General features: G+C 44.3%; 1 protein-coding gene across 1 annotated transcript; it reads left to right on the top strand.

Moving 5' to 3' along the window:
• Nucleotides 1-292: 292 nt before the first annotated feature.
• Nucleotides 293-13,816, top strand: AS3MT (arsenite methyltransferase). The gene is made up of 11 exons (XM_088669645.1): nucleotides 293-460; nucleotides 691-727; nucleotides 2,304-2,431; nucleotides 3,601-3,751; nucleotides 4,389-4,525; nucleotides 4,953-5,022; nucleotides 5,539-5,620; nucleotides 6,286-6,417; nucleotides 7,833-7,975; nucleotides 8,134-8,268; nucleotides 13,518-13,816. Exons 4-11 carry the CDS (start codon nucleotides 3,620-3,622, stop codon nucleotides 13,617-13,619), a joined length of 933 nt encoding a protein of 310 aa, XP_088525771.1. The 5' UTR covers nucleotides 293-460; nucleotides 691-727; nucleotides 2,304-2,431; nucleotides 3,601-3,619; the 3' UTR covers nucleotides 13,620-13,816.
• Nucleotides 13,817-21,231: the final 7,415 nt, after the last annotated feature.

Here is a 21,231-nt window from a genome sequence, read left to right as displayed (position 1 = left end):
GCTTGTTTAGCTTATACATACGTAAATCCGGCACTTGGGGGGGGGGCGGGAGTTCCTAAATTTCCCAGATTCGTGAGTGGTCTGAGAACAGAACGGGGTCACAGACTGCGAAGCAAAGCCTTCGAAGCCTCTAATTCCAGCAAGGGCTACTTCTGCAGTCTCTTGTCCTATTCGGAAGCCACGAGAGGACCACCTGTACGGAGGAATAGCCGCGAGGCACCGCCTCTTGGCCGTGCGCCCTCTGTAGAAACAAGCCACATCTACTTCCTGTAACACACAATCCAATCGCTCCTCCTCCAATCGTGGCCAAAGGAGCTCTGGCTGCTCGCCGTGTACTGAGCTGCCTATTTTGCCAAACGATTCGAAAACGTTACCAGACCCTTGTCGCTCCGGTGCTTGCGTTGCCAGGGGCTTCGCTGGGGGAGCCAGAGCTTGTGACCGGCTTGAGGCGTCGCTCTAAGTAAGCTTTGCTGCTGGTTTCTTCTCGCGGGGCAGCTTGGGGGCTAGTGAGTCAGCGAGGAGGAGACCCGCCTAGAGTCCGTCTTTGGGGTTAAGCTCCCCCTTGGAGAAGGGCTGCATTTGGCTCTGGTAATCCCGCTGCAAAGCGGCGTCTTACGTCTGCAGCTCCCCCAATAACCCGGGTAAAGTGTGTTTACACGGACCGTGCTGACCTTTCCCTTTTCTTAACAGTGGCTGCGGAGCGGATATATACAGAGGTGCAGGTGAGGTACTGTAATTTGATGCTGAGACGTATCCTTCCTTCACCGGGATCCCAATGATCTGTTCCACATTAATGCACATTATTTTCACTTAATCTTGGCCTTATTATATAACACTTATATACACTTAAGTCTTGCCCACTCAGAACGAAGCCTTTCTGTATCTGATTTCCCTCATTCCTCGCCTGTGATCCATGGCTGCTTATCTTAACGTTGTCCTTATATATTCTCATTTCTCCAGCCTGGTGACCGTGTCCAGTATTACTCAATTAGCCAATCACCTTTTTTCCAATCCCTCATGAAAACAGTGTTTAAAACAGTACGAATTATGTACTATTGAAATGAATTTTGGGTCAAATTTCCTATATTTTAACACTCTGATTAAATACCCTGTTTCTCATATTTTAAGGCATCCCCATAAAATAAGCCATAGCAGGATTTTTAAGCATTCAAGGAATATAAGCCATACCCCGAAAATAAGACATAGTGATAGGAGCAGCAGCAATGCTGGCTGCGGCAGGAGGAGGAGGAAAAAAATAAGACATCCCTTGAAAATAAGCCATAGTGTGTTTTTTTGAGGAAAAAATAAATATAAGACGTGTCTTATAATATGAGAAACACGGTAAGCCCATTCCAAATGGTCAAAGGCTTAAAGAGTCTTTAAAGAGAGAACAGCCAAATGTACTTTACATTATTTGGAAATAATAAATTAAATTTAACAATTTTCTACTAAAAACAGTCATCATGAATAGAAACATTTGTAGAGTCTGCTTAGATTATATCAAGGGGGAGGCTGTTCATATATCCTGGAGCCATCACAGAAGAGGCCTTATCTTTTGTGCCAGTTGACATTGGGGGGGGGGCTCTTGGTATGGTGTTGATGAGGGTCCTCCCCAAATAGGACATGACAGTGGGCATTCTTCCTCTGTTGCCACAACTGTTTTGGTTCAGGAAGCATTTCCTGCCATCCAGGCCCTGGTCCTACTTCAGTGGCAGATGGGCAAAAGTGCTTTTAAATGGAAGCTAAAATTTTCTCCCATCCAAGGTGGCTACCTACCTTCTTCGTCATTGTTTAGTTGTCTTAGTCGTGTCTGACTCTGTGACCCCATGAACCAGAGCATGCCTTGGAAATTTCTTCTCAAAACTTCTCCTTCTTAATGCCCATGGAATTTTCATGGCAAAAATACTGGAGTGGGTTGCCAGTTCCTTCTCCAGGTGGATCACATTTAGTCTAAAAACTCTCGGCTATGACCTGTCCATCTTGGGTAGCCCTGCATGGCATAGCACATAGCTTCTTGAAATTATTCAAGCCCCTTCGCCATGACAAGGCAGTGATCCATGAAGGGGACCTACCCTCTTAAATTACCCCAAATGCCATGCCCCTGACACATAGATCTGTCAAATAAATAGATTTGGTGCCAGACTGCTGGGGGAACCCTGCCAATCCCATTGGACCCTCAGCCAGTTCCTGTCTTGGCCAACTGCTGGTGCCAGACATACCTGCCTTCATCACATGTGTTTCAACCATTCTTTATAAGCTACAAACGTGTTGTATATACCGGTAATTTCTGTTTCCTTTTTTAGGATTACTATGGCAAAGTGTTAAAGAAAAAAGAAGACCTAAAAACCAATGCCTGTTGTACTGTAGCAAGGCCTTTGCCCACATTCGCCAGAGAAGCCCTACAATGTGTGCATGAGGAGGTTTTGGCAAAGTACAGTACAGTACAGTATTGCTTTCTTGAGTGAACTTTGATCTCATGAGTTACTGCCCGTTGCGTTATGGAAAGTGGGGAGGAGATCTAATTTTCCCCTCATCCTTATTTAACCTTTTCCCTCTACGCCATATCAAGTATAAAATAAAGCCAAAAGATTAGGGCAGTTCATTTAACTGGAAGATTAAGCAAGTAAAGCTTTTAGTTGATTAATCAGTGAGGGTAAATTTTGATCAGTTAGTGTAAATTAGGTAGGCTGAATCTAAACAAAATAATAATAATATGAGAATAATATGTGTGTTGTTCTTAAGGTCACACAGTTTCAAGATTAGGGAAGAACTTGCAGTGCAATCCCATACACGGTTGCTCAGAAGTAAGTTCTGCTATATTCAGTGCAATTTACTCCCTAGTAAGTGTGTTTAGGGTTGCAGCATGTACTCATTTATGTAGGAGTAAGGGACCCAGGTGGCGCTGTGGGCTAAACCACAGAGCTTAGGGCTTGCTGATCAGAAGGTTGGCGGTTCGAATCCCTGTGACGGGGTGAGCTCCTGTTGCTTGGTCCCAGCTCCTGCCAATCTAGCAGTTCGAAAGCACATCAAAATGCAAGTAGATAAATAGGAACCGCTATAGCGGGAAGGTAAACGGCGTTTCCATGTGCTGCTATGGTTTGCCAGAAGCGGCTTTGTCATGCTGGCCACATGACCTGGAAGCTATACGCCGGCTCCCTCGGCCAATAATGCGAGATGAGCGTGCAACCCCAGAGTCGGTCACGACTGGACCTAATGGTCAGGGGTCCTTTTACCTTTACCTTTTAAGCACCATTGAACTTGATAGTGCTTATTTCTGAGCAGACATGCCTGGGATTGTGCTGTTAAATTGCAGGGGTCATAGGGCAACTATTGTTTTTCTATGTCCTTCATTGTATTTGTTTTAATTTGTCTGAATATGTAATATTGTGGTGACCCATACAGTGATTTAAAAACCAAAATATTCAGCAGTGGCAGACGTGTTAAAGAACAACAGATGCCAACATAACAGTTGTATTTATCTGATGAAGTGCTACTTGATTAGGATTGGCTCATCTTGCTGCTGATCTGAACCACCAAATCTGATCTGTCTCCATCAAAATGTGTTTCACTTCCACATTGCTTTATCCTTTGTTCCTTTAGGTACTATGGTTGTGGCCTGATGATCCCAGAATGCATAGAAGACTGCTGGATTTTGGATTTGGGCTGTGGGAGTGGAAGAGACTGTTATATGCTCAGTAAGATGGTTGGGGAGAATGGACATGTGACCGGGGTGGACATGACTGAATCCCAGGTAGGAGGTTGTTCTTTGCGTGCTGATTCAAGACTCTGATGTTTACCTTCAGATTGCTAAATGGAGGGCATAACTGTTGAGACTCCTTGGCATGCAGCTTCCTTCATGGCCTACCTTTTTCATACAAGCTCCCATTCTGGCATCTCACCCATGTGCAGCCTCCTCGTTTGCAGTCCTTAACCTAAGGGGTCACCAGCCTTTTCACTCCTGGACACCTTTGCAGACCAGAAAAACTGTCTTAGGCAACACACACACACACACACACTACACCCAAGCAAGACACATGCAACCTCTCAAACCTAATTTCAGTGGGGGGAGGGAGACCCTTTGGGTGCTAGGAAGGTCTCTGTGGGCACATCTGCACCCAGGAAAGATGCTGGGAAATACTTGTACTACTATATGCAATTTGGAACATGTACAGCAAGTCCAACTGGAATGAAATCATGTGTAGAGCAGGTGCACGAAGAGCAAGCTGGTATTCTGGCATAAGGAGAGTAGGTGGGATAGGTTTAATGGCAGAAAATATAAGCAAAGGTATATTTAAGCTTCTCTGCATGTGGTTAGTACTGCTTTATCCTGCACCATATACTTCTGTACTGAATTTCTATCTTTTACATCCTTGCTTTCCTTCCATCAGGTGGAAGTGGCAAAGAAACATATCGATTATCATATGAACAAATTTGGCTACCGGGAGCCCAATGTAAACTTTATCCAGGGCTACATGGAGAAACTGGGTGAAGCAGGCTTGAAGGACGAAAGCTATAACCTTGTAATGTAGGTCCTCTTTCTAGCCTAGCCCCTTTCTCTGCAAGCAGATAGGCTGGAGACTGGGGATTATATTTGAGTTTCTGGATTTAGCGCTGCATGCCATATTCCACACCGTGCTGCGATTGAGGCTTTGTGGATATCAGCAATACCTACATGAAGTGTGTTTGTCCCGTATGTTGCCATCATTTCAGATGTAGCCTGGAAATCTTTCTGTTCACAGGCATTTAGAACTTGAAGGGAGGGAGTGTGTGCAGCAGCTTGCAAATGCCTGTTTATATACACAAACTTGGTTTTAGTTGTTTTGACAGTTTTGCAATGTTTTTAATAACAATGTGTCATTTATGATGATGCACAGTTGCTCTGGGTTCCTTCGGGTGGAAGGGCAGGAGAACAAATAAATCAAATAAATAAGTTGGCTTTATCTCTTGTTTAGCTCCAACTGTGTGATCAATTTGTCCCCTGATAAAAGAGCTGCGCTGCATGAGGCTTATCGAGTATTAAAGGTAAACACTGGGCTGGTTGCAATAAGGCATGTTAGGCCAACTAAGGCCAACAGGGAGGACTCTGGGTGATGGCAGGAAAGGAGAATTTTCTTCTGCAAGTAGCTCTGCCCAGGTGTACACTAAAGAATAGGGGGGAAGTGTAATTGGAGTTGAGAGTTCTGGAATAGGAGAACCTATTCAGATCAGCATCTGGAAAGAAATCGCTAGAAAGTCAAAGACTTTAGAGGAAAAAGATATGTCAGGTCTGCATTTGGATTGCTTCTCCTCAATGTTCTTGAGTTTCCAGCCACTGCTGGGCCCTGTTTATACAAACAAAGGGAGGAGGAGGATTGAATTTACCTAGTAGGAATGGGTTGCCTCCCCAAGATTAGTTTAGGTGGTTGAATTGCTTTGCCTTTGAAGACACAACACATCCATAGCAAGCAACCAAACTGGCAGCAAACAGTGGCTCTCCTTTGCCTATCAAACCATGGAAACAGTAATTATTTGTTTCCTTGTTGTTCCCTGCTCTTTCAGGCAGGCGGGGAGATGTATTTCAGTGACGTCTATGCCAACCATGACCTGCCACAGGAAATCAGGAACCATAAAGTCTTGTGGGGTGAGTGAATTCTTCTCTTCTTCCCCACACTCAGTTGAAAAACGGTAGCCAGCATTGCATCTTCCCATCAGATAAACCATTTGAAGATTAACCCTTTTTTCCCATAGGCCAATGTCTTTCAATACCATACGGGCCTTAGGAGTAACAGAAACAATCAGATCTCATTAACACATTCCAGCTGGGCAGAAGCACTCCATGAGGGTGCATAGCATGTCTGCGGGTGGGATACAGTGTCATGAGAGTCCCAAGGGCCTGATAGAGAGGGATGCATGGCCATGTTCAGTTTTCAAACCTGAAGTTCACCAGCCCAGCTCTAACTTACGGGATCTTCTGGGTGCCTCCAGCATAGAACCAATGGTCAGTTTTATGGATGAGATCCTTGGAGAAGCCTGCTGCCACTTGTAAGGTTCTGTGGATTGGGGCAGCAATCCTACGCTGACACTAAAGAAGGGGTGGGAACCTTAAGTGTGGGGGCCAATCTTAGCCTGTGAGATTATTCCCCCCCCCAAACAAAACTCACCCACTCATCAGCTGATGGCACTTGTAGTGTCAGCTGATGGCTGGGTGGATAGGGTTAAATCCTGCATTAATTAGCTGCATGTGCCTGTTCCCATGCTACATGGAAATGATCATTTTGGTGACTTTTGCCATCCTGCCATCTGTAGGTGAATGCCTAGGGGGAGCCCTGTGGTGGAAGGATCTGTACAAAATTGCTGAGGAAGTTGGATTCTCGCCACCTCGGTTGGTTGCTGCCTCTCGAATAACCATTGCTAACAAGGAGCTGGAAAATACCGTGGGTAAGAGTGCTATTTTTCACCCTTAGTCAGCCTCCTCGGTCAACTTTCAGTGTCATTTTACTGAGCAAGCCATCCTAGCACCACAGCAGCTCTGTCTTGGGTGTGTGTGTGAGGCACTCTGCACGTGTATACGTGTGTGATGGGTACACCTTTGGCATGACTTGTTACATTGAAATGCCCAGATTCCATGTTCAGGGGGTAAAAAAGGTCTCATATATTTGCATAATTTCTGGACCTGGGATTCAGGCTGGTTTGGGTGACTTAGGTAATTAATCTTGCATGGTTTGTTGCTGTTTTCATTAGCCTGCAGAAGAATGTAGACCAGCCTACTCCAAACACCTAGCAGGTGTTTTGGGCTACAATTTCCATCAGACTCCTGGACATCATAGCTGGGAAGTATAGTCCAAAACACCTGTAAGACAGGCATATAAACTTCACATGGCACCATAAAAGAAAAACCAAATGTATTAGGACAAGGAGGCAATTTGAATTAGTCTGGGAGTGGACTGGTGGTGTGTTTGTGTGTGTACTGATATTTACTCCCCTATGCTAACTCTCCAGTGCAAATCCCTCTCCCCTCCCTGGTCAAAAAAAGGCTGCTAGGAACTGGCAACGGGAAACAACATTTTAAAACTGTTTTTAACTTGTTCCAATATATGTAACTGTTTTATATATGTCGTTATAATGTAATTTACTTTGGGACGCCTCATGGGAAGTGATTCATAAATGAAGTAAATAATAACAACAACCCAGAGATACTCACATTGGATTTGTGTTTCCCTCCTCTCCAGCTGAGAGCATCTTTTGGAGGGAGTGGGCAAATTGTACTAAGGAATTTGCATGGGTTGAAGAGTTAATTCTCCTTGTCCCTCCGTACTGCAGCCCCAGTCTAGATTGCCCCTCCTCCTTGCACTTTTTGTTTGTTTGAGGCAAATAAAAGCTGTTGGGAAATCGGATTGTGGTCTTCCCGCTATGCATGTCATTTGGCCCTAAGTCAGGGTTAATTAGTTTCAGATGCTTGCGACTTAGGGGCATGTTCCTGATACACACTTTGGTTGCCTGGTTAAATATTCCTATATTTTCTTCACCTGCATGCATAGCTTCGAGGAAAGCGGGACAAGGAATAAAATGTGCTAACCAAAGCGGGACAAGGAATAAAATGTGCTAACCTGAGAATTCTTGCTTGCAAAAATATTTTGTGAATATTTTGGTCCCTGAATCCACAGGCATGTACATCTTTGGGGGAGAGGGGAATCCAGGTGCATAAAACACAGCTAGTGTTTTAGTTGATGAGAGACTCTGAAAATTACCTACCTGGCTTCCCCTCTCCATGCGTCTGTTAGCCCACATCTGAGGTGGGAATTGTACTGTGACATTGCTCAGGAGTGACACAAGCCCCTCCACTTTGATTATAGGTGACTGCCAATTTGTTTCTGCTACTTTTCGCCTCTTCAAGATCCCCAAGGATGGGTCAGCTCAGCGGTGTGAAGCGATTTACAAAGGAGGGATCCCTGGGCATGAGAAGGAACTAGAGCTTGACATTAACTACAGGTTCAAGGTACAAGCCTGATGAGGCATTGGGGTTGAAGTGAAAGAGGGCTGTAGCCAACAAATGGTAAATATAATAAGCCCTTGCCTATACATACCCATCTGGCTTGTTTGTTGTTTGTTAATTGTGATGTGTCTTGCATTCACCCTCTTCCCCTCCTTTCTCAGCAGGGAGAAGTGGTGGATGTGGATGAGGAGACAGCAGCTATTCTACAGAACTCAAGATTTTCTAGGAAATTCCTGATCCATCCAGTGGGGCAGAAGGTCTCAGCCCCAGAAGGCTATATTCCTGGGAAGCAAAAGGTTGGTTAGACCCTATAGCAATACTAATAGAGCATTATTGTATCCTAAGTCATTTATGGTTTTAAACACTAGCACGAGCACCTTAAATTAAGCACAGAAATGAACTGTCGACCAATGCAACTGTTTTAAAGCAAGGGTTGTATGAGCTCTAAATGGAACCCTGAACAGTACAGTAATCTGGTGGGTGCATTTTGGGTCAGTTGAAGTTTCTGAGTTGTCTTCAAGGGCAGCACATTGCAATAATCCAATCTGGATTAATGCCTACTGAGCCTTATGCCAGACTAGTGATTTTTACTTTACAATGAAATTATAAAAGGAAATTTCTATTCTTAGGATTGTGATAAAACTACCGCACTCCTCATAAGCATGAACTGCACAGTTTATTTACATCTCTGCAGATTTCCAAAGTCTGTTTTCCCTTTAGCATGACATGGAAGTGTGGATTATCAGTGTCAAGTCTTACTCCTGTAGATGAGCAAACTGTGATAGTACTAGGAAAAAATGTGTTTGCCAAGCTTAATTCATTTTGGGGCTTAATCCAAGGTGCTCACTCTAGCGTGGTGCAAAGAGGAAAAACAAGTGAGGGCTCTTGTATGCTGTTTCTGAGCTTCAAAAGCTCCATGTGACAATAGACACAAAATCCTGTCCCTCCATTTGAGTTAGAGATTGAGGGTCAGTTTGGCAACCGGAAGTTTTAGCTGGCTAGCAGTGCCAGACAAAACTTGTAAATTGCTCTATATAGTCACATCCACACCATACATTTAAAGCACATGGCTTCCCCCAAATAATCTTGGGAACTTTAGTTTGTTAAGGGTGCTGGGAATAGTAGTTCTGTAAGGGGACGACAGTTCCTGGGATTCTTTCGGGGAAAGCCATGGCTGTTAAAGTGGTATAAATATGCTTTAGATGTGTAGTGTGGATACAACCTGTGTGCATGTAAATTATTTTGAAATGTGCTTCGTCAAGATTGAATGACTATGTTGATCCTCCCAGAATTAGATTTGGGGTCTCTGGCATCAACTACAAATTGCTAAGTATCTCGGTAGGTGATTCCATTGCAGCAGAGTCTGTGAAGCCATTCCAGCCTTGAAATTAACACATAGGCTGTTCAGAAGAGATGACGTGAACAAGCCCTGAATTAATCTGGTGTCACACCTGTGTAATTTGCACAGTGCATGTACATGGAGACTTAAAATGATTGCCTGCAGTAAGGGAGCCCGTTTGAGCAGTGCAGCACGTTGCAGCGGCAGATGAAAAGAGGACTAGTGCTTTGGATTCCCCAGGGGCTTTTCTGTATATCCAGCATGCTTAACTGAATCTTGATCCTTACCCTGCGGCCCTGACCCTATTTTGGAGCTGGTCTATCTATAAGAAGCCTATTCCCTCCTCCTGATTCATCTGATGACGGCAAACAGCTGTGTGTCCTAGAAAGGATAACCTTTTGCTTATTGGCGTATGGAAGAGGGAGGATGAGGGCACGAGAGGCATTTCTTAGATAAGCAGCAGAGCCCAAGGGGAGGTTTGCAGTCAGGTGCTTCAGGCTTAACTCCACTCCCCCCAACAGAAACAACTAAGTTTGGTTTCTGTAATAAAGATTCAGTGTCGTCACTGCAATGTAACCCAAGTTTATATAACACACCATAGAATTTCTAAGCCAGGACTGGATTAACCAGCAAGTCTAAAGCCAGTTCTTGGTTACTTTCTCCCCAATATCCTGCCTCTCGCTGTAAGCACTGGAAAATGTATGCTTTTTTCAGTCCAAGGTTTAAAATCTGTTTTGGAAGAAACAATGCAAGGATAGACTCTGCTATGCTTAGGAGAGGTTGCTCTCATGTGTGGATGAAAGGATTTCAGGTCAACAAAATACCAAGGTCAGGGGCAGCCTAAGTAAGATATTTTGCTGCTTGAGGCAGAAATATAAATGGTGCCCCCTTCCTCCCAAGTCAAGGTACATGTTACCCAAGACATTATTTGGGCACCTGGGGCAGAAGATCCCACAAGGGCTTCTCCTTCTCTCTGGTTGGGAAAATACAACAATAATATATTAAATAATTGTCCATTTCCTGCTGTCACATGATACTCGGAATTAGCTGCTTTTGCCTGCAGACACACCATCCCTAATGCTAGGGCTGGTCTTGTTGCCTGTGTGTGACCTGCATAGAAATCCCAAGGCTGCATGTGTTTGTGGATGACACTTTAAACTTGCTTGTTCATTTTTAAAAATTAGGTTGTAGGTTATGGTATTTTTTTGTGGGTGGGTGCGCACGCGCGCCCACACACACTTGTTTGTTAATTATTTATTGCTTTTATATCTTACTTTTCTCTCTAAGGAGCTCAGGGTGGTCCTCCCCCTTTTAATCCCCACAACCACCCTGTGAGGTAGGTTAGGCTGAGTGACAGTGACTGGCCCAGAGTCACTCAATGAGCTTAATGGTCAAGTGGGGATTTGCATCCTGCTCTCCCACATTTTAGTCCAGGGGTCCTCAGGCTTTTTCAGCAGGGGGCCGGTTCACTGTCCCTCAGACCTTGTGGGAGAAAAAAATTAACTGCCACCGGGGGGTGGGGGTGGGGAGAGGAAGAAGAAAGGGCCGGAGCCGGGAGCCCCCGCAGCCACAGTCCCCGCTGTGGGAGGAGGGCCCAAGCGCTGCCGCCTCCTTGCTAGCCACAACTCCCCGCTGGCCCCCTTGCTGCTCCCTGCCCCTTTCTCAGGCCTTGCCAATGCCACAGGCCTCAGCCTGGGTAGGGACAGCAGCCACTGCTGTTGCAGAAGCTGCTCCCTCCCGGCTTGCTGGCCCAGGCTAAAAAGGAAGGCGCCCAGGCAGAGAGAAAGAGGGCTTTGGCCTGGTACCTCCGAAGCGGGCAGGTGGCAGGCAGTGAAGGGAGAAGGGCCACCGGCGGGGGTGGGGGGGGCCACCGTCTGGGCGCAGGGACCCCGCCTCTTCCTCTGCCTTCCCTCACCTGGATCCTGTCCCCCCGGGCTGGGCTCTTTGGCACGGGGTGAAAGCAACGACCAGAGCAGCAGCAGCCCCAGGAAGGAGTCGAGCAGCAGCACTGCGCGCAGTGGAAGCACAGCTTCAGCTGCATCCTCGTCGCCAGCCCCAACGAGCTCGCCAAAGCCGCGGCTGACAAAGCCGCCGGCCCCCTTGCTGCTCCCTCCCGCATCACTCTGTGCTCAGCTGCTGTGGGAGCCAGTGGCTTTTCATTTGTTGAGCCGCTGCGTGTTGGCGGCGGCTCAATGAATGAAAGGCTGCGGCGGAGTTTACCTCAGCACGGCTCAGGGACTGACCACTCAGTCCCCGCGCCACTGAAATGCCGTGTCGCATATGCTTGTCACCCCACCCCGCGTTGAGGTAAACACCGACGCAGCCTTTTGGCCTTGGACACTTGGCGGGGGTTTTCAAATGGCCATGCGGGCCGGATTCGCGACCCTTTTGGGCCGCAACCAGCCCCCAGGCCGCAGTTTGCCGACCCCTGTTCTAGTCCAACACTAAAGGAGGAGCAGCACAGTAGTGCCCAGGAGGTGAGTCACTCCAAGGCATCTATCCGTGTTTAATGATAGGACGGTTAATTTCCCTTGAATGAGATAATGACTTTCATGTAAAGAAACCGGAAATTGCAGTTCTTATCGGGCACAGAAGGTGCAAGGACAAAGGATATGGTGCAATTATCCTTTTCAAAGAGAGGTCCTCTAAGAATGAGCTGGTGCAGACATACTTCCAAACTAAGTGGCCAGTCAAAGCCTGTTGTCAAAACCCTTTCAACTCGTTCATTCATTATCTCTGTGCTATATTTCCTTTTCTTTTACGTATCTATAGCATATAGCCTTGTAGCTTTATCTGTACCTACTCTAAATACCGCAAACAATGAGGAAAGACCTTGAGGCCTTCCTTTTGGTTTTGCCTCTTTTGGAAATGAAATGCTGGACTTGGTTGAGCCCTTGAAAGACACCATGTGCACAAGTTCAGAAGTATTTTGTTGCACTTCTTGGTGAACAGCTTGCAGTGATCCCTCTTGTATGCAGTTTGAATCAGTAGAATTGAATTTTTAGAAGCATTGGTTTGGATCCAGGCCACGTTAGTTCAAAATCAATGGAACAAGTTAGTGGCCCAGACTTCTTATTGAAACTGATACAACTTAAGGATGATTGACTTAGTCTGGATTACAACCCCTTTATTTTTACTGTGATAATCTTGCATATTAACCTTATGAAAAACTATGAAAATACTAGAGAAATGCTTAAAAACTTCTTTACTGGGTAGCAAAATTCTTCCTTGATATATAATAACAAGAATAACTTAATATAAAGTGTCTGCAAATGCAGAAATTAGGTAAGTGTAATGTATGCAATAATATGAAGATGTTAAAAACCTTATGAAATCTTAAAGAAGGCAATCCTCTTCTTATCTTGCTGGTGGTAGGAAGCTAAAAATTGGACATTTTTTGTTATTGCCCAGTTATTGGCTGCACCATTTGACAGAAAACATTTGTCTTCTACAGTAATACCTCGGGTTACGAACGCGATCCGTTCCGGATCGCAGTTCGTAACCCGAATAGTTCGCAAACCGAGCGCGATGGGCGCCGCCATTTTGCGCATGCGCAAAGCGCGATTTGCGCGATTTTCGCGCTTTGCGCATGCGCAAATCGCGCGATCGCGCGCGCGCAGCTTATGCGCGTGCGCGCGCGGCGAAAACACTTCCGGGTTTGCGCAGTTCGTAACCCGAACTGTTCGCAAACCGAGGTGGTCGTAACCCGAGGTACGACTGTACTGTAAAAGTGAGCACTTGGAATCAAATTGTAGAAGATTCTGTGCTGTAAAAAGCAGGATGGGGGGCTGAAGATCACTTTTGATGTGAAGATCATTTATTTTCACCACAGATGCCATATCTGATGAAGCCCTGGGTTAAAGTAGAAGCTGGCAAGAAGAATAGCCTCCCTCTCTCGCAGAAATTGCTTTGGTGTAAGGCCTTGGTTTGGGATGGTGTTTATTATCCAAATTGCAATCATACCATCCTGTTCTGACAATTACAAAACTGCCACCTTCTATATATTCATTACTTTCTCTGGTAATTTTACTTGCCGGTTAGTGGTAGTTTTGACACCATTAACTATTAAGTTTGCAAATATGCTAATAGTAGAAAGTAAAAAGAAACAGTGAAAACATGCCCTTTCTAGCTTAGGTAACACAGATCCTCATCACTTTTTTCGCTTTGACCTTGTTCTGTTTTTGCTTGTATTTTTTATTTTTTTAGCAGGAGAAACTCAGGGATCCATTTAAGTTAGCGGAGCAGATGGAGCCAAATGTCCCTGCACAAAATCCCTCAGGATGCTGTGGAGCCAAATCATGCTGCTGAATCTTTCAGTGTAAAGTCAAGAGTCTGAAAAGCTACAGTGGAACAAATCCAAAAATGAAAAGCAAGAAGAGAGATTGCAGTTTCTGAACAGTAGTGAGAGTAAAGGAATAAATTAAGGCATTTAGATGCTCTGCTGTGTTGGTGTATATTGTCTCAAGAGTGAAAATATCTTGTCTTAAAGCATTGGTGGAAAATCAGATGTGGCTGGACTATAATTGTTATCATTCCTGACTCATTTATTTAAGGAATTAGTACACTGTGTTTTGTTTTTTTAAGAAATCCACTGCAAAGCGGATTACAGTATTTTAGAACACAAATTCCGTAAAACTTAAAAAATCCATAGTTAGCAACAATAAACAATAATAACATTAAAATCACCAGCATAAAACAATAACCATAAACTACCCTCATTCATAGGGACGCAGGTGGCGCTGTGGGTTAAACCACAGAGCTTAGGGCTTGCTGATCAGAAGGTCGGCGGTTCGAATCCCCGCGACAGGGTGAGCTCCCGTTGCTTGGTCCCAGCTCCTGCCAACCTAGCAGTTCGAAAGCACATCAAAGTGCAAGTAGATTAATAGGTACCGCTCCGGCGGGAAGGTAAACGGCGTTTTCGTGTGCTGCTCTGGTCACCAGAAGCAGCTTTGTCATGCTGGCCACATGACCTGGAAGCTATACGCCGGCTCCCTCGGCCAATAACACGAGATGAGCGCTGCAACCCCAGAGTCGGTCATGACTGGACCTAATGGTCAGGGGTCCCTTTACCTTTACCTTTACCCTCATTCATACCTCCTCAGATCAAAAGCTATTGAGAAAAAATAGGTTGTTAAGGCCTTCTTTTTAAAAATGTGAGAGATGGGGCTTGCCTAATCTCAAGAGAAATTGCCTTCTAGAATTGAATTCCAAAATTGTGGAGCCACCACTAAGAAGACCTTACATGGCAGTCTAATTGCTTTTACTGGTGGGTATACTGGCTGGGGCTAAAGGAAGTGTAGTCCAACAACATATGGTGGTCCACAGGTTCACTATCCCTGCCTTAAAGAACTGCCAAAGATCCAACAGGAAGACAGTAGTAGTGGCTTATCACATGTGAGAGGTAGCAATACTGTTGCTTGGGACACTGATTCAGATCCTCTGTAAGTGAAGGGTACTGTTCTGTATCTCGGACTCTTGTACTCACAATACTCTTGAATGGCGTCATTGGGAAGTGGACATCCATAAACCTGTTCTTTTAGAAGGGGCTATATATATTAAATAATCTCCCTATGCTCTGTTACAGCCAACTTTGTCCTCTTTCTAAACTGTAGGGAGCTGCTGAGCTGACAAAATAGGAGCTTCAGATAGCGATAGATTGTTGTAGGCTTCAGCATTAGGACTTTGAACCAACATATTTCTGAGCTCGATCTGTATGAACTGAGATTACTGTGGCAGGGTTTGATTAAACAAGCAGCAGGAGGAAAGGCATTCAAAAAGGTATGTAGTATGAACACTAGAGGGAGCTGTAAGGCTTTTGAATGTTGAACTGGATTTAGAATTCCAAGATGAATGGGGACTGTACTTTGCAAATTCCTATAACCAGTTTTTTACCCTTTTATTGGGAGGGGGGTGGGGAAGAGACGATAATGAATGTTGCAGTTTAGCACTAAATTATGGAACCAAAAGTGTAGGCAGATATTTCTGAGGGCCACTGACAGGTCTTGTTCAAGATGGTGTCAAACACACATATTGCCTGCAGGGCAATCTAGACCAGTTGCTCTAGGATTAGGGCCAGCAAACTGTTTCAGCAGGGGGCCGGTCCACAGTCGCTCAGACCTTGTGGGGGGCCGGACTATATTTTGGAAAAAAAATGAATGAATTCCTATGCCCCACAAATAACCCAGAGATGCATTTTAAATAAAAGCACACATTCTACTCATGTGAAAACACCAGGCAGGCAGGCCCCACAAATAACCCAGAGATGGGTGGGGTATAAATAATAAATTATTATTATTATTATTATTACTATTACTATTATTATTTTAAATAAAAGGACACAATCTACTCATGTAAAAACACACTGATTCCCAGACCATCCGCGGGCCAGATTTAGAAGGCTATTGAGCCGGCCCCAGCCCCCAGGCCTTAGTTTGCCTACCCATGCTCTAGGAAGACACCCTCTTGGAGATGCCCCCTTTTCTTCCACAAAAGACCAACTGGATATATAGGGCAGAGCAGACACTAGTGGGTGGCCCAGCAACTTCCAGAATAATCAAGTGATAATGATGACATCAGGTTGCTGCCTGGAAACATCCTTCTTGGTTTTCATTTTGGTTCCTCTTCTTTGGGAATATCCAATGTGAAAAGCAGCAGTTGCCTTTTGTCCTTGTGTAAATATTATCGTTTCCCAGTTCAGTGAAAACATATGCAGTTTGATTGGTAATGCAAGTGTCTTGGCTAGGATTTTAGTAGTCTCTTAAACAGGATTGAGATGCCATTTTTATAATCTGAGAATGTTTAGCCTAAGGATGTTTGTCGAAACAAAATAAAAAAAATTCCTTCCAGCAGCACCTTAAAGACTAAGTTTTTTTTATTTTGGTATGAGCTTTCGTGTGCATGCACACTTCTTCAGGTACACTGAAATAGTATCTAATACACTGAAATAGCTATTTCAGTGTATCTGAAGAAGTGTGCATGCACTAGAAAGCTCATACTAAAATAAAAAACTTGGTCTTTAAGGTGCTGCTGGAAGGAATTTTTTTATTTTGTTTCGACTACGTCAGACCAACACGGCTACCTACCTGTAACTAAGGATGTTTGGTTATTCTGTAGAAATACAGCAATCCTACAATAAAATTATGTGTGTGTGAGTGCACAGTTTCACCATATTTAAATGTTTTAATTTCTAGCCAGAGCTTATGTCAAGGTCTGTCTGTGGATCAGTGAGAAACCAAGTGGCAGATAGAAGAACAAGTTCACATGTATCAGATGATTTTGTTTAAGCATTCATTAGTGGTGGTGGCTGGTAAGTATTTGAGTTGGTGAGATGGTGACCAGGGCAACTAATGGGAGGCAGAGGCAGGCAGTCCCTGGAGGCAGAGCCATACAAATGTAAGAATAGCCTGCTGGATCAGGCCAATGGCCCATCTAGTCCAGCATCCTTTCTCACAGTGGCCAAGCAGATGCCTGTGGGAAACCCACAAGCAGGACCAGGGCACAAGAAAAGCCTCCCCTCCTGTAGCTTCTGAGCAACTAGTATTCAGAAGTATTGCTGCCTTGGCATGTGTAGGCAGAGCATAGGCATCAGGGCTAGAAGCCATTGATAGCCTTATCCTCCATGAATTTGGCCAGTCCTCTTTGAAAGTTAACCAAGTTGGCAACCATCACTGCCTCCTGTGGGAGTGAGTTCCATAGTCTATGTGCTGTGTGAAGTACTTTGTTTTATCTGTCCTGAATCTTCCAACATTCGGCTTCAGACAACTTAATTCTGGTTTTCTCCCCATCCTCCCTTGAAAATATGCAGTGAGTTCTCAGACACAAACATCAGATATTATCATTTCTTTTTTAGTGATATTAATTTATTAATCACTTGCACAAATGTCTCAAGGCAATACATAACAACAACAAAACAGTTAAACCACACAAATCGGCAGGTATATGTGTGTTTGAAAAAGACACTAAAGAAACTAAAGACACATCAGAACAAAAATGTCTTTAGTCGTTTCCAGAAAGTGCAGACAGTGGATGCCTACTATATTTTGACTATATTATTCCACAGAACAAGGGCAATTCTGTGCTCCTGAAAGCCAGCTCTTGAGTTATTGTGGAGTGGACGCCTGAGAACTTTGGAACTTGCAGGACAAGCTCTACCATAGACCGCAGAGACCCACAGGATGAATTAGGGGTAAGGCAGTGTCTCAAGTTACCTAGTTCTGAGCTGGATAGGGCCTTTTGTGCTAGTACCAATACCTTGAGCTTTGTCTGATAGCAGATTGGCAAACGGTGCAAATCCTCAGAGCAAGGTGTTATATGCCAGCAGGAGTTTGACCCCAAAAGCAGCCCAGCCACTGTATTCTGCACCAGCTGCAGTCTCCAGATCAACCTCAAGGGTAGCCACTGCCACACATATAATGCAGTAATCCAACTGTGAAGTTACCAGTATATGGACAACTGTGGCCAAGGAGAAAAGTTGGACACCTAGAAATGTTACGTTTCTCCAAGTCTGCATCAAATGCCTAGATTTACCTGTGATTTTTCAGTTCTGCATATAAAAAGTTGGACAGAAAAGACTCCTGGGAGTCTCTGAATGGTAGAAAAAATTATGAATATGAGGCTATAGGACACAGGACTGCTGAGATTTAGCATTGGATTTTAGAGTGCAGGAAAAAACAATGGTAGGGCTCTGCCGCATTTGCCCTAGGGACCAGCCTCCCCTGTTTAGGGGTTTGGCTAAAAATAAACTCAGCACAGGAGCCCTGTTTGGTGCCAGAAATTACAGATGAAGAATGCAGGTGTCTAAATAGACCTCTTCAGCCATCCCCCCACCCTTTGCTATTATTCATAAATGCTTTTTGAAAACATTCCTGCTGGGATATTTTCTCTAATTAATTTTGGTATCAAAGATGATCTTTAGAGTACGAATGAAAGTGCTGATGGCTGTGAAAACTCTCTTCATTAAAAAGACATGAAATCTTAACCGCAGCTTTTCAAAACCCCTGTGGAGGCTACTAGAGAGTTTCATCAGTATGACTCCCTTTCAAGCGCACATTTGTTAAAAGGCCATTGTTAAATGCCAGGACATTTTGCTTTGCTTTCCTATTCTATTAGCACTTGGCATGTCAGCAAGGGCCAAAAAGTTTAAAAACTTCCTGGATCTTTCCTGGCATCGAAGCTTAGCACTGATTCTATAAACATGGCCTTAGATTTCTTGACGGCTACTGGTTGGTTCACGCATACAACCTTATCCACAATCACTATTACCGTGTAATCATTGCTTGCATGTGTGGATCCAGCACCCCAAGTTGAAGTTTTGCATTATCTGATATAACTTCAAACGTGGTGCATTTCAATTAAGTCAGCTAAAGTGTCAGCTTGCAGTCATGCATGTGTGACTCAGGCTCTGTTCTCCCCATACATTTAAAGACACCCTCCACAAGAATCCTGGGAACTGTAGTTTACCCACAGAGCTACAGTTCTGGCACCCTTAACAAACTACAGTTCTCAGAATTTGTGGAGGGGCAGGTAGAGATGTGCTTTAAATGCGCCTTTAAATTTGTATGCAGCATCAGTCTTTGCTTTTGGAAGAATAAACAGATTAAGGGTTAATATTATACCTTAGAGAACTGTGAAGTTGTTTTCTTTAATGTGTTTCACAACTGTTTTCACCACCTAGCTGTTTACATCAACAAGACTTCATTAGTGTCAGATTCGTTTCTGTGCACATCAAGGGGGTGCTAACAGGGCAGGGATATCTTTACACCTTGGCTAGAGACAAAATAAGAACAGCTTAAGGACTCATGAAGCTGGTTTGAGAAACAATGCATCAAACAGTAGTATTTTATGACAAAGTACAGGATATATATTCATATTTTGGATAGCATAGTGTAAACCAGGATTGAAAACCCAGCACTGGAAATGCCTGGAATGCATGGTAAACACAGCCTAGGCATGATTCCCTCATATATTGGGCTGACATACATTGATTGAGACCTGTAAACTCATTGCTACTGTGGAAACTGGCAGCTTAGTTAACTTTTGTGACATCTTTGCTTTGAAGTAAGTTGCATGTTTTTCACAATTGGCCTGAGAGCAGCAAAAGATGGAGAGATTGCAAGAGGGGGAAGGAAGTAACCAAACAGGTTAGCAACAACAGATTACAAACTGCTGGCTAAGAAATCTTGTGGTATCTCCAAACATCTGAACAGGTTCGCAATACTTTGCTCTTTGGCCCCTCAATTAAATCGAAGCAGTTGTTCCTGCTGCTTTGGTAGTAAAGACAACAAGCTGCGTTCTAAGAAAAAAAAATCTTATATAGCCCTTCAACCCATAACTTGTAGCCTGTGAATGATTTATTCCTAAACTGAGAATTACAAATCGAGTAACAGCATCTAACAATTCCAGAAATCAGTAATGCTGTTTAAATTTATGTGACAGATTTGAATTATATGTTTGCAACAGCAGCTTGATATTATGGATTGGAATTAGCAGGGAACAAATGGGGAATTTGCTCACACCAACCTCCCTGCAACCCCGGGGGCGGGGCTCTCAGAATAATGTGGATTGTGCATTGTTGGAGGTAGGGAATATCTGACACACATGTTGGTATTTGAGGGGCTAGTTGTTGTTTAGTCGTGTCCAACTCTTTGTGACCCCATGGACAAGAGCACGCTAGGCACTCCTGTCTTCTACTGCCTCCCGCAGTTTGGTCTGATTTATGTTGGTAGCTTCGAGAACACTGTCCAACCATCTCGTCCTCTGTCGTCCCCTTCTCCTTGTGCCCTCCATCTTTCCCAACATCAGGGTCTTCTCCAGAGAGTCTTCTCTTCCCTTGAGGTGGCCAAAATATTGGAGCCTTAGCTTCAGGATCTGTCCTTCCAGTGAGCACTCAGGGCTGATTTCCTTCAGAATGGATAGGTTTGATCTTCTTGCAGTCCATGGGACTCTCAAGAGTCTCCTCCAGCACCATAATTCAAAAGCATCAATTCTTCGGCGATCAGCCTTCTTTATGGTCCAGGTCTCACTTCCATACATCACTACTGGAAAAACCATAGGTTTAACTATACGGACCTTTGTCGGCAAGGTAATGTCTCTGCTTTTTAAGATGCTGTCTAGGTTTGTCATTGCTTTTCTCCCAAGAAGCAGGCCTCTCTTAATTTCGTGACTGCTGTCACCATCTGCAGTGATCATGGAACCCAAGAAAGTAAAATCTCTCACTGCCTCCATTTCTTTCTCTTCTATTTGCCAGGAGGTGATGGGACCAGCAGCCATGATCTTAGTTTTTTTTGATGTTGAGCTTCAGACCATATTTTGCACTCTCCTCTTTCACCCTCATTAAAAGGTTTCTTAATTCCTCCTCACTTCCTGCCATCAAGGTTGTGTCATCAGCATATCAGAGGTTGTTGATATTTCTTCCGGCAATCTTAATTCCGGCTTGGGATTCATCCAGTCCAGCCTTTCGCATGATGAATTCTGCGTATGTTAAATAAGCAGGGAGACAATGTACAGCCTTGTCGTACTCCTTTCCCAATTTTGAACCAATCAGTTATTCCATATCCAGTACTAACTGTAGCTTCTTGTCCCACATAGAGATTTCTCAGGAGACAGATGTGGTGATCAGGCACTCCCATTTCTTTAAGAACTTGCCATAGTTTGCTGTGGTCAACACAGTCAAATGCTTTTGCGTAGTCAATGAAGCAGAAGTAGATTTTTTTCTGGAACTCTCTAGCTTTCTCCATAATCCAGCGCATGTTTGCTATTTAGTCTCTGATTCCTCTGCCCCTTCGAAATCCAGCTTGCACTTCTGGGAGTTCTCGGTCCACATACTGCCTAAGCCTGCCTTGTAGAATTTTAAGCATAACCTTGTTAGCGTGTGAAATGAGCACAATTGTACGGTAGTTGGAGCATTCTTTGACACTGCCCT

Source organism: Zootoca vivipara, chromosome 5, assembly GCF_965207765.1.
Source record: "Zootoca vivipara chromosome 5, rZooViv2.hap1.1, whole genome shotgun sequence".
NCBI classification, from domain to species: domain Eukaryota; kingdom Metazoa; phylum Chordata; class Lepidosauria; order Squamata; family Lacertidae; genus Zootoca; species Zootoca vivipara.
Note: the sequence above shows the minus strand (reverse complement) of the source record. Positions and strands in the feature narration are given on the sequence as shown.